Here is a 13579-nt window from a genome sequence, read left to right as displayed (position 1 = left end):
AGGAACTACAGTGGAGGTGAGGAGGGAGGGCTCGGTGGAGAGGGGGGGACGCCGCGCGGGAGGGGCGGCTCGCGCCGGAGCGCCAGAGGTGGCGCCTTCAGCCCCGGACAATCTGCACTTTGGCGGAGGCGTTAAACCCAACCTGGCAACGCGGCTTCCCCCGGGAACTGGAGCGCGGGGCCGAGGCCCGCGAGCGCCCTTTAGGCTGGCATTGGCGCCGCAGCCTCCCGGCCGCGCCAGACAAGAGAGAAGGGGAGGACATCCCCTACTGGTCCCTAACTCTGGGTACAGCCTTCCCGCCTACGGACGGCGGGAATGGGAAAGTCAACGATTCTGATTTCATTTTCTTCCTCCCCCAGCCACAAGGCACGAAACAAACTTGGAGCGTCCATCGCCAAAGCCAGAGCCCAGCATTTGCCCCGCCATGTATGTAGGATTTGGTGGGGATGTAGAATTCCAGCGGGGACTCCCCAGAATAACCCCAGATTACGGAAGGGCTGGAGGAGAGCCGTCTTGGTGCTGACTTTACTTTGTCTGAAGCCTAGAGCCCTTCTCCAGACCCGTACCCCGCACTTTCTCAGGCAGCAGCACCTGAACATAGACTTTACAACAGAGGGTCGCATGTCTCTACAGCCCCAAATCCCCTAAAACCCAGGTCTCTCCCACGGAAGCCCCAGCCACCTCTCCAAGCACTTGGCCACTTTTCGTACAACCTGCTTCGACTGCTCTGCGGGAGTCTTGGCTCCTCTTTCCCAAGCTGGAAGCCTCTCCCAGGAAGGGGCATCTTCAGCTGCTTGGGTGAGAGGTCTCTCTCAGGACCACTCTTACATCCATCTAACTTGAACAATCATCTGAAGTTGAAATCTTTGTGACCCTCCATTGGGCGCCTTGTTGATGTCTTATACCTCACAGGAGTAATGCAAGATCCTCTTTTAAAGGGCATGATCCTCTTCTATTTGCACCTGTTATCTGGATTCCTACACAAGATTGCCCTAACAGAGATGGAAAGCAACCTAATGATATAATTAGAAGAGACTTAGAGACTGACCCACCTATAGATGCAGGAACCCAGTGAGGTCAGCCAGATAGAGGTGGTGTGGTATTGCTGATGGTGAGGAAAAAGCTCTGGCTTTAGGGTCGGAACCCAGGCTCCGCCAGATCCATGAACCCTAGTTCTTTTGAAAAACCATTAAACCAAAACACTAACTTCAAGAGAGTTGCTGTGAAGATGAGACTGTTTATGTAATGTGACTGGCACTTGTTGTGGATAAATTAATGCTGTTTTGAGAAGCCTTTTCAGCTGCATTTCCAGCCTCCCACAGCCTGTTGCCCAATTTGTCTCCTACTTCCTCTGGTTCCCAAGTGGCCTAGCCACTAGCTAGTCCATTCCCAGTTCCTATCCTTAATGACTTCCCAGTTTGTAAAAGGATTGGGGAAGCTCTTAGCTGAGTTTCGGGGAGATCTCTACATATCCCAAGATCCAAAACAGGCCCATTTTCTATCATGAGTTCCAAGCTGGCGTAGAAAAATAAGGGTATTCTATTTTAATATGTGCAATAGATTTTCTGTGGCAATGGGTGCTGGAATAGCATGATTATCCTGGTCTCGATGATTTCTGGCACCAAATCACCCATATCAGTCTCAGCTGAGTGATGGAGTAAATGCTGGTGAAGACAATTGCTCAAGTCATTCTTTTGCAGAGATACCCAACCCCTAACACTCGGGCTTAGGGGTCCAGATATATTGGAACTTGGAAGAGATGGTATGATTTTTCTCCTCCTCCTTTTCACCATCACAGACCAGCTTTTCCTCAAACAGCTTGGGGATTACCACTTCCCTTTCCCTGAGCCAAGGAGAAAGTTCCTGGAAAGCACAGCATATCAACCTATCAGGAGAGAAGAGGTCCCAGACGCCTAACGCCTAACGTCAGGTGCTTCTCTCTCTAGAGTGTACATTGGTGCCTAAGAAGAGCAAGGAAGTGTCTCTAAATATGTTTTGAGTTTGCTTTTTATTTATACCATTTGTCATACATTCAGATTTATTCTAAATGCAGTAGAATGACAGTCTATTCCCCCCAACTTGATTTTTTCCTACCATATAGAAAATTTGAAAAACAATGAACAATGGTAGCATTAACATTTTCCTATATTTGCTTTATCTCTATTTTGTTTTCTTTCTGTGTAACCTCCCTTCCCATCATTGTGTAGGCTGCACCAGCCTTCTTGAAGATTTGCTATGTACCAGGCAAGACCTGTGCTGAGGGGCGTGTAGAGAACATCTCATTAAATCTATACCTCAACACTTCCAGGTAAGTGTTACCGTTATTCTCCTTTTTACAAGAGAGACTTAAGCACAGATATATGACTTGCTTAAAGTCACCCAGCAAATTGATCTCAGAGCCCAGATGTTTAACCACTACTTTATATTACTTAATAAGAATCTAGTTTAAGCTTCAAAACAGCCCTGGTGACAGTTGGCCTTTGGGTTCAAGTTAAGAAATTTGCAGGAGGCTATAGATTCAGGGCCTACAGCAGATTCCCAACAGTGAGGATGAAGATGGTGGGACAGCTGTGGAGTCAGAACTCCAGCAAGCCTCTGTCCCATTTTTTTTAACTCGCTTTTCCGTCTGTAAAATGACTCCTGCAACATGACCAGAGGCAGGGACTGTACTGGCTCTCCAAATACATTCTCCATAGTCCCTATTGAATGGAGGGTATTGAGCAGATCACTTGTCCCACATCTGCCTTGGGAAGAGACTTTTTTGAGCATTTTCAGAAACCTGTAAGTGAGAGAAATTGAGTGTTGTGGCAAAGGGTGGGACTCTGGATTCAGACCCCTGCTTTCAAATCCTGGCTGCTCCACTGTTGTTCAGCCTCTCTGTGGCCGTGTCCTTCTCTGAAAAATGGGATAATAGACTCCGCCTATTGTTGGAGGCATTGAGACAACAAACGCTGAACACTGTGCCTGGTACATGTAAGCGCTGTTACTATTGTAATATTGTTACTGTGGGTTCACATGTAGCAGGTATAAGACAAGCGGTGCGATGGCAGGATAAATGGATTCAATTTGTAGTGGCCACCACTGCCTGCAAAGCCTTCATTTTTCCTTATCTGGCATTTACCAGGGTAGCTCTCTTACTTGCTAGTGGCACTGCCTGGTCCCAAAGTTTGTCAGTTTGGCGTCTCCGGGCACCAGCAGTGTGCTTTTCGCCCTCCCCCTCCCACCCCCATAAACAACATGGGCTGCAGTGCATTTTCAGTCTCACACCCCACCACACCCTTTGAATCTCTAGGAGTAAGCAGTCTTCAACTTCCTAACAAGAGGGTCCCTGGTTTCAGGCCAACAAGTGAACCTGACTCGCCTTGTAACTGGCTACAGAAACCTCAAGGGACCTGGTGTTTCCAAACAGAGATGCCCCAAGGGAGGAAGGTGCTCTCCTTAGTTACTGACCACCTCTATTCTCGCCTTGCTTTCACCTTCCCTCTTCCGGACAAATGCTTGCATTTGTAATATTCAGATAAACCACCAAGACAGCCTGTTTATTGAGGAGAGATTTGCTTTTCTCTCCTGTGCTCTTAGCAAAACAATGAGATGCTACTACCTTACACTATACAACCTGCAGGATGACCTGGAGACTAAGTGGGACCCCTGAAAGCCCCTCGTTGGGTCAGTACTGTACTCTTTCAGCGCAATGGGAAAGGTCCAACAGCCAAGAGGGGATCAAAGGAGACCAAGGGTCTACTTTATTTCAAGCTCGAGGACAGGCAGCACTTCTCTCGGATCTGGAGGGGCAACATATGAGTCAGGGAGGTTCCGTTTATGGCCACCAGAAGCTGCAGCTTGCCCAGGCAGTCCTGCAGCGCCGCCTCAGGGTGCCCGCCCAGGCGCAAGTCCATGGGGCGAGGGAGCTGCAGCATACGGTCGGCCAGCGCCAGGCAACAGATGGCCAGCAGGGAGGGGGTGTAGCTGGTGAAAGCGTAGTCAGCCAGGCTCAGCTCCGCCACCCCGCGCGCCAAGGCTTGCGCTTCCAGGGCTTCGGAGACCTCGGCCTGCCCGGCCTCCACGCGCGCGTGCGTGAAATGCTCCAGGAAGAAGCTGATGGTGGGAGCGCCCAGGCTGAAATGCAGTTTGTGCAGCACGATGCATTCGAGGTTGCAGAGCTGCTGCCTGGAGAAGGCACCGCAGCACAGGGCCAGAAGCTGCTTCACGCGAGGCGGGTGCACCTCCACCTGTAACACAAAGACACTCAGCCCTAGTTGTGCAGCATCCGGGGCCAAAGCCCTCCCCCGCCCCAGGCGAACCAGGACTCCCCCCATCCCTTCCAGAGAGATATGTGGGGGCTTCCTCTCTCCATACTTCCACTGTAGTTGTCTGGGGTATATTTTCTGCGCAGTTTCTCTAATTACCGTCGCGCAGAAAACAGGTTTGAGAAATTTGGCAGATTTCCACCCCCACCCCCCCACCGCCCCCCGCCCCGCGACTAGAATAGAGAGGCTACGGAGAGCTGTGGAGACTTGGCTTTTTTCTTTGGGTACTGAGTGAAAGGATTGTTCGTTTGGCCGGGGCGGGGCGGGGGGTAGTTGTGAAGTTAAGGCTGTGGGGTAGGTAAATGTGCAAACCTCTGCCAAAATGAGTTCAGGGAGCCTAGCGTTCAGTCTAGTGCACTGGAGAGCCCGAGACCCCATGAGGAGGTACCTGTTTGCAAGCGATGAGCAGAGAAGTGACCCCGAGCAGCTGGAAGCAGTCTGCAGCCACGGGCGTGGTGCTAAGGAAGCGGTCCAGAGTGTTCACCGTCAGGCACAGCGACTCGAAGGAAAGGCCGAACTGGCGGTGCACGGGGATTAGCCAGCTGAGCAGCTTACAGCGGGACTCCGCCGTCACCTGCCAGAGGGAGGAAGGAGGCGGACCCGCTGAGCCTAGGGCTCAGAGAGACTGTGGAAGGGACAGGGCACCAAGACCCGGAGCGTCCCCGGAGGGAGGCGAAAAACAAAGGAAAAGGCCAGAGGTGCTGGAAACTGGGAAACAGGTGCGCAGCGCCGCTGAGGAGAGCACAGGCGGGGCTGGGCGCCGGGACGCCTGGATTCATGCCTGGCGCTGTGCCCAGTGCGGATACACGTTACCTCGTGTAATCCTCTCAGCAATTCAAAGGGTCCCCACACTTGGCAAATGAAGAAGCAAGCTTCAGATTGTTAAGTAACTTGCCGGGGTGGGTAGGAGTCCGGACTCGAACCTAGAAACTGTCGTAACTCCTCTGCATTCTACCGGGTCCCTGCTATCCAGTTTGGAGACCTCGGGTCTGTCACTGAGGCCGTCCAGGCCCCCCTTTTCTCCATCTGTAAAATGAGGCTGATGGCCCGGCCCTTCAAAGCTCTTTCTCGCTCCGACCCGGGCGGAGGGAGGGAGAGAAGCAGGGCTGGCGAGGGCCGGGGCGCCGCGGAGGGCGGACAGAACAGGAAAAGAAAGAGCCCGGGAGAGGAGGAGGAGCGGTGGCGGAGAGCTGGCTCCGCCAGCACCTCACTTGTGGCTGCCGCGCCAGCGACTCCCGCGGGTGGAAGCGGCCTTCCCGCGCCTTGCGGAAGGCGTAGCAGCTCTGACCGTAGTCGCGGAAGGTCTGCAGATCGAGCTGCGCCAGCTGCTGGGCGGCACCCGGCACGGGGCTGCAGTCTCGCGCGGCGGGGCTATCTGTGCCATCCGAGCCGGAGCTGGGGGACTCGAACAGGTCGCAAACGCCAGAGTCTCCCGGGAGTGGGCTTATGTTAAGCGGCTGCAGCGGCTGCTTCCTTCGTAGGCGTGGGCGCCGGCTCTTCTTCACCGGGGCGCGGAGGTTCCGGGCGTCCTGCCTCGCAGCCCAGGCGGCGGGGCTCATGGGGCTGGTGGGACTGGTGGGGCCGGGGGTCACCATAATGAAGTCGGACGGCCGTTCTATGACTCCCGGGCTGCGGAGAAAGTGGACCCGCGCGCCCGGGAGTGCAGATACCAGTCCAGACTCGCCGCCAGCCCGTAAGTACTCGGCCTGCGCGTTACCTCGGCCACACCCCTGGCCTCTCACTGGCTGAGCCGAGAGCCCCACGGAACCCGCGCTTTCCGGGCTAAACACCCGCTCGCGAGCGCGCAGCTGGCACATTTAGCCTCCTGCGTCTGCACCGGGGAGGGGTAGCTACCGCGGGCCGAGCGCTCTCGCCTTGTGCCCCCGGCCCCCAGCGCATCCCTTGTTACCTGAGCAACTGCACCCGGCTGCCGGCGGGATTTGCCCGCGCCGCGTGGAGTAGGAGTAGAGGCGGGGCGGCGGTGAGGCCAAGTGAACGCAGAATCCAGCTGAGGGGCTCTACTGTGCGCCCCGGAAAAAGATTTCCCCGAGGGCATCTCAACTTGACCAGATGGTCTCGACACGTGCGAGCACCTTCTATGCTGTCTCTAATCCAGGTCGGTAATTTTGTAAAGGTCACACTTCCCAGCTCCAAACGAAGCCTCCAGCTAGAATTCGGTCAGCACAGAAGTTTTCTTCAGTGACTCATACAAGCAATAATGATAATTCAATTGCTTTTGTGATTTTCGTTTTAGGCAGGCCCGAGTAGTCAGTATCTCTCCTTTCGCCGGGCCGGGAAGCAGAGCCTCCGAAGGTTCCTGGGCGCTGCTGCTGTATCTCCAGGGGCCAGTTCAGCCAGTCAGCCAGCAGGTATTCGCGCTCCTAACAGAAGACTGCCCGAGGAACCTCCAGCAGCGCGTCCACCGGCCCTGGAATACTTTCTGCGTATTTTCTCCCCAAACCAAGTAAGCTGCAGCAGTTTAAGAACTGAGTATTCTCTGGGGGTTGCATTTCTAGCTTTATTGAATTGCTCACAGCCTGTTAGGTTTTAGATCATTAACTTCTGACCCTCTGCCCCTGGAGGCCCAATCTTTCTTGGTTATAACGTGCTTCCCGTTTCTTCTCCTTCAAAATGGAAGTTTTCTTTGAGGAAGCTTCCTTCAGAAGCTTAGAGAAGAACTGAGGTTGGGGAGGCTAGGAGCGTCCTGGCGAGAAAGACTGGATTAGACGGCAGCTTGTCCTGGTAGAGAGGACAGTGCTTCTCTGGCCTGAGTGAATCTTCTTAAGGGGCTCAGATCCTTTGGGACAAGAGGCACAAATAGCATCTAGTCAGCCTTACAGGCATCTCCCAGTGGCAGAAAGCCTGCATACCCTCTGGCTGATGAATTTTGCAGTGCTTCAAGAGATGAGTTACTAGGTGCTGTATTGAGAGCAGATTCTGCCATTTTCATTCCAGAAGAAAGCTAACAGATATATGTAATCAAGGTGTAAATCCTTGTTCCCAGAAATATGTGGGGTGATGTCTTCTAGAGATTCAGGTAAAAGAAAAGGGACAGGTTTCAGGTTCTGGTCAGTGTTACTCCTATTTCCTAGCAAGGTCTTTAGTCTTCAGACCTAAATAGTGTCATTTATAACATGAGAGATTAGTTAAGACTTGCATTTCAAAATGCAGATGCCAGGCCTCCTTGTCTCCTCTCAGGCTGTTGTTGGGGAATCTTTTTTAGAAGGAGCAATTAAATCTTTGGAGAGGAGTCAGGTATCAGACTTCTTCTTTGAGAGGGTGTCTAGGAGAAGAGGAAGAACATAAAGATTCTGATTCTTTACATTGGCCCAGATGGCCATGTGGTACGGGGGGAAGAGCACATGGTCCTAGGGTCAAAATGGTTGCTCCCGTTTATTGGTCATCTTGGAGCAGTTGCTTACCTTCTCAGAGCCTCTGTTTCCCCATCTGTTAGATGTGGGTATTAATACTTGCCTTAAAAGTCAAGTGAGGAATTCCCTGGTGGTCCAGTGGTTAGGACTCTGCTGTTGTTCTGCTGGGGTCCTGGGTTCAATCCCTGGTCAGGGAACTAAAATCACGCAAGTCATGTGATGTCACAAAAAAAGAAAAAGAAAAGAAAGAAAAACAAAAACATTTGAGACTTTCCTGGTGGTCCAGTGGTTAAGACTTCACCTTCTAATGCAGGTGCGGGTTCAATCCCTGGTCAGGGAACTAAGATCCCAAAGGCCCTGCAGCCAGAAAACTGAAACCAAAACAATATTGTAACAAATTCAATAAAGACTTTACAAGGGGTCCACATAAACAAACAAACAAACAAACAAACACAACAACAACTGACAAAAAAGAGTCAAGTGAAAAAGGTGAGAAAACGCAGTCCTTTTTTGAATATAAAATAGTAGGGTCATCTTAAAACTGTCCTTGGGGAGTCAGTACTATCACACTGGCAATACTCTGAAAAGCAGTACCACCATTTTATCCACCTGAGGACATGAGATTAATGGTACCTGTTGAAATGCTTTGTCCTCCTAGAGAGTTTGCCTGTTATTAGAGTTAACTGGTAATAGGGGGTGCCTGAGCTTTGGCCTGATGGCTGTACTCCTCAGGCCATGCCTGCCTGCCAGGCATGTATTTGTGGGATACCTGCCATGCCTGGTCCAAAACAGTGAGCAAGGCTGCCCAGGCCCTGCCCTCACAGATTTCACACTCCATCTGGGTAACAAAACCACTTGTCTTCTTTTAAAATTACTAAAGTGTAGTAAGGGTGACATTTGAGGATCGCCTGCGTGTGAGGTGGACAGATGAAATACAGGACTCCCAGTTAAATTCGAATGTCAGATGAATAAATGTGTAGTGTGTCTCAAATATTGCATTGTACATAGTTATATTGAGAAATTGTTCGTTCTTTATCCAAAATCCAAATATTGCATGGGGTTTACTTATGCTAGAAGAGTATTTGTTGTTTAACTGACATTCAATTTTAACCGGACCTTCTAACCTCTGGCAGTCCTGCCTGGAGCTGTGGAAGCCCATGGTAGAAAAAACTGGTCTGGACTGGAAAGGTTTCCCAAAGCAAGTGGTGGTTAGGCAAAGATAGAAGGATGCGGGTGGAAAGAAGATAGAAGGGAGATTTGGCCGCAAGTATTTCAAATAGAGAAGCAGGATGTGGGAAGGTCTGGAAGAATGATTCTGGAGACATTCTCAGGCCTATCAGATGCAGAATGGCTGGAACACAGAGTTGGGGGGAAGGGAAGAGAATAGGGGAGATAAGAGATAGTAGCTAATATTTATATAAAACTTTTTATGTGCCAGGTACTGTGTTGTGTGCATGCTCTCTCTCTGTATCTATCTATCTATATATGCATATATAATACTTACTCTTCAAAACGCTATGAGATAGAGTATATTATTATCCTCATTTTACAGAGAAGAAAAACTGAAGCATAGACAGAAAGGATCATGAAGATAGTAAATGGCAGAACTAGGATTCAAATGGAGACAGCCTAACTCTTTGCTCCGTAATCACAATGCTCTACTCCTTCAATGGGCTTCCCTGGTGGTAAACAATCCGCCTGCAGTGCAGGAGAGACGGGTTTGATCCCTGGGTTGGAAAGATCCCCTGGAAATGCCAAGGAAATGGCAAGGCACTCTAGTATTCTTGCCTGGGAAATCCCATGGACAGAGGAATCCTGGCAGGCTACAGTCCACAGGGTTATAAAAGAGCCAGACACGACTTCGCAACTAAACAACTACAACTTCAATAGCAAGATCATGCAATTCCTTGTAGTCTACGTTAAATGTTTAGACTTTACCTGGAGCGAAGCCACTGAAGGTGCTTGACCAAGGAAGAGACATGATCTGCCTTTTGTTTTAGAAAAATATTATTCTGATGTGTGGGAAATGGATTGGAGGAAGCGAAACTGGAGGCCTTTAGGTACAGTAATTGTAGTTCAAGCTGAGGGTGTTCTATTTTTCCTATGAAGAGTCTCTAAAATTAATTTCTGCTTGTTAATCTTTCTGGGACCTGGGCCCAGTACATCTTAAGGGCATTAGGTAAATCTAAATTACTTTAAAAACGTAAAACCTAATTAAACCCAGGCTGCTATGATGAAAACTGCTTAGCCAAGATTTGACCCTGCTTATTTTCAGGTGTTGTTTATGAAATTTGCAAGTGAGTATTAATATAATGGAACCAATCTTATCTTTTTTTTTTTCATTTTAGCTTCCATCAAAGCCCCTAACCTCACACTGCCCCAGGTCTAGGATGGGAGACTGAAGGGGGAAGATGGCATTTCCTGGCAATACCTTGTTTCAGCAAACAAAGCAAGTGGGTTGCTACTTAGATATGGACAACTTTGTTAGCACCTCACATGAATCTTAAACTCAGTTTTGATGTCACTAAAAATATTCTCCAGGCAAGAATACTGGAGAGGGTTGCCATTTCCTTTTCCAGGGGATCTTCCTGACCCAGGGATCGAACCCATGTCTCTCATGTCTCCTGAGTTGGCAGGTAGGTTCTTCACCACTAGCACCACCTGGAAAACCTTAAAAATATTGGCTTAAGACTATTTTCTATTCATGTATGTAAGTGCCCAAATTGAGAAGTATTTAAGGTACTTGAAACCAGACAAGTTTTGCTGGTATTTAGTAAACAAAGGGCAGGAATTTTCAGCACCTTTTAAAAAATCCAGACATTTTACTAACACGTCTAAATGTCCACACCTGTTACCTGCCTTCTTGGTGCTTTGCCAGTTACCAGTTCATTAAGGGTTTAGTACACATGCTCAAGTGCTTCTTTCCTCGTGCATGCATGTACTCTTTCTCCCAATTCACATCCATCTGTGGCAATCGGCCCGGCACAGGTGGTAGCATATAATGGTTAATAGCTTTTGATTCTCGAGTCCAACTCGTTGGATTTGAAGCCTTGGTATGCAGTGCACAAACTCTGTAAAGAGGGGCAAGTTATTCAAAACCTCTTTATTCCTCAGCTTCCACAGCTGTTAAAAAACAATGAGGTAGTCAATTCTAGTGTGATTTCAATTCTTTTAAATGTTGGGATTTATTTTGTGGCCGGAATGTGATCTATCTTAGTATGTATTCTATGGGAATTTGAAAATAATGTGTATTTTGCTGTTATTGGTTTTATTGTTCTATCAATGTAGATTCTGTGTTTGATGGTGTTATGGAATTCTATATCCTTGCTTATTTTCTAATTGTTTTATCATTTGGTAATGAAATGTTAAAGTCTCTTAAAAAAAAGTGGTAGTAAGAGTATCCCAATACTTAAGTTCAATACTGTGGCCACTTGATGCAAAGAGCCAACTCACTTAAAAAGACCCTGATGTGAAAGACTGAAGGCAAACGGAGAAGAGGGTGGCAGAGGATGAGACGATTAGAGCATCACTGACTCAATGGACATGAATTTGAGCAAACTCTGGGAGATAGTGGAGGACACACAAGTCTGGTTTTTCACAGTTCTTGAGGCCACAGAGTCGTACACAACTTAGCGACTGAACAACAGTATGTATTAATACTACATTCTTTTGTTCCATCATTATCATTAAAAATAAATGGCATGACATTTGCCACTTAAATAATTTTAAGCATTAAAAAAATTGTTGTGAGGATGAGATAAAGCATATAATGTGCTCATTTAGTGCTCAATATGAGTTACCTGCTGGTATAATTATGAATTTTCCTAGCTAAAGTATGTGGGTTATTTTGCCATCCAGGTTGGCTGAAGAAAATAAAACATGTCATTCAGTGTGTTGATACATATATGTATTACATATATATACTATCTCATATATAGCTGACCTATATGTTGATGTATGTTTATAGTTGCAAGGGGCAAGGAGGCTGCTATTCATATTACAGTTCCACTGGACTGCATTTGAAATCTGAGGCTGATCTTTGAAGTGCTGAATTAGAGATATAACCCTCTAAATAAGCATCACCTTGGATAACATTTAAGAAGTTTTCTTCTGTAAAGTGTATGTCATTTTGCCACATACGAGAAGGAAGATGTAATATTGAGGTGGGTGGTCTCTAGCAGCCGCCTGTGCTTGCAGGACCTGAGTCAGAAGTGGGCATTGAGAACAACTGAAAGAGTAGTATAAATCTGTTTTTTAAATGGCATTTTTCATACACAGATGAATGGAAAGTTACAAAGCGGGGCCCTTAGGAGAGGCCTGAAAGGTGGCCATAGTGTCATATGTGGACATTAGACAAGAGCGGGTAAGAATGAGACAAGGCCTGGGTATTCTGGGAGCAAAGTTGTATTGCTTCATATATGGGGCTTTTGTTTTGGATCTTGGATTATATCAGCAAACACAACCGACAGACATCCCTGCCTTTGTGGAGCTTATACAGGATGGCGGTGCAAGGAGAGACAAACGGTATAGGGACGGGGCATTAAGAGTTGCAGGATTAAACAAGTTGGTCACGTAAAGCTCATTGGGAGGCTTGGAGCAGAGACCTCTAAGAAGTGGGTGGTCGGTCAGAGGGGAATAGAGGGGAAAGCACCCTAGCCAGATAGGATAGCTGGTGCAAAAGGCCCTGAGGTATGAGCAAGTCCCACGTGAGGAGGAATAGCGAAGAGCCCAGTGTAACTGGAGTTGGGGTGAGGGGATGAGCAGGTGAAGTAAAACTGGGAATAGAGCCACGTCCTGTAAGACCCTGTTATTGCCAACATGCACTGAGTTCTCATGCTTTGTTAGGTTGAACTTCTATTTGTTGTAGCATTTAACCATTGCCTGAACTGTATGAGCTAGGTACAGTTCCTGTCCCCGTTTTCCAGATGAGAGAATCTTTAGAGAGGTTAAGGAGCTTGCTTAAAGATTCACAACTAGTAATGGAATACCAGGCCTTAAACCCAAGTCTGCGACTCTAGATTGGACATTCATCCTGATGCTGTTCTATATTTATTTATTGTTTGTTTCCTTATTTGTTTTAAAGATTTTTTTGATGTGGACCATTTTTTTTAAAGTCTCCATTAAATTTGTTACATTATTGTTTCTGTTTTGTGTTTTGGTGGTTGTTTGTTTTTGGCCACAAGGCTTGTGGGATCTTAGCTCTCTAACTGGGGTCAAACCCGCACCCCCTCATTGGAAGGCAAAATCTCAACTCCTGGACTGCCAGGGAACTCCCTGTTCTATATTTACTAACCACTAAGGGAGAACTTAGAGCAAACTCTGGGAGATAGGAAAGGATAGGGAAGCCTGCTGTGCTGCAGGGCACGGGGTTGCAAAGACATAGCTTGGTGACTGAACAACAATAAGGGAGAACTAGGAGAAGGCAATGGCACCCCACTCCAGTACTCTTGCCTGGGAAATCTCATGAACGGAGGAGTCTGGTAGGCTACAGTCCATGGGATCTCGAAGAGTCGGACTCGACTGAGCGACTTCACTTTCACTTTTCACTTTCATGCATTGGGGAAGAAAATGGCAACCCACTCCAGTATTGTTGCCTGGAGAACCCCAGGGACAGGAGCCTAGTGGGCTGCGGTCTATGGGGTTGCACAGAGTCAGACACGACTGATGTGACTTAGCAGCAGCAGGGCTTCCTAGGTGGCTCAGTGATAAAGAATTGACCTGCCAATGCAGAAGACACAGGTTCAATCCCCGAGTTGGGAAAGTCTCCTGGAGAAGAAAATGTCAATCCACTCCAGTATTCTTACCTGGAAAATCCCATGGACAGAGAAGCCTGGTGGGTTATAATCAGCGAGGTCACAAAAGAGTTGGACATGACTGAGCGAAAAAACAACAACAAATGAA

The 13579-nt window shown here is 48.2% G+C and overlaps 2 protein-coding genes across 2 annotated transcripts; one reads left to right on the top strand and one right to left on the bottom strand.

Moving 5' to 3' along the window:
* Nucleotides 1-3720: 3720 nt before the first annotated feature.
* CCNO (cyclin O) lies at nucleotides 3721-6042 on the bottom strand. Its single transcript, XM_070774678.1, has 3 exons — nucleotides 5519-6042; nucleotides 4696-4881; nucleotides 3721-4229 (listed from the first exon to the last, which is right to left on the bottom strand). The coding sequence occupies exons 1-3, from the start codon at nucleotides 5900-5902 to the stop codon at nucleotides 3744-3746; spliced, it is 1056 nt and encodes a 351-aa protein (XP_070630779.1). The 5' UTR covers nucleotides 5903-6042; the 3' UTR covers nucleotides 3721-3743.
* Nucleotides 5904-12822, top strand: LOC139177968 (uncharacterized). The gene is made up of 4 exons (XM_070774475.1): nucleotides 5904-6011; nucleotides 6109-6423; nucleotides 6562-6771; nucleotides 10027-12822. Exons 1-4 carry the CDS (start codon nucleotides 5904-5906, stop codon nucleotides 10078-10080), a joined length of 687 nt encoding a protein of 228 aa, XP_070630576.1. The 3' UTR covers nucleotides 10081-12822.
* The last annotated feature ends 757 nt before the right edge of the window (nucleotides 12823-13579 follow it).

The sequence above is a fragment of the Bos indicus genome, chromosome 20, assembly GCF_029378745.1.
Source record: "Bos indicus isolate NIAB-ARS_2022 breed Sahiwal x Tharparkar chromosome 20, NIAB-ARS_B.indTharparkar_mat_pri_1.0, whole genome shotgun sequence".
Lineage (NCBI taxonomy): Eukaryota > Metazoa > Chordata > Mammalia > Artiodactyla > Bovidae > Bos > Bos indicus.
The sequence above is the reverse complement of the archived record's forward strand: the minus strand, read 5'-3'. Positions and strand labels throughout refer to the sequence as shown.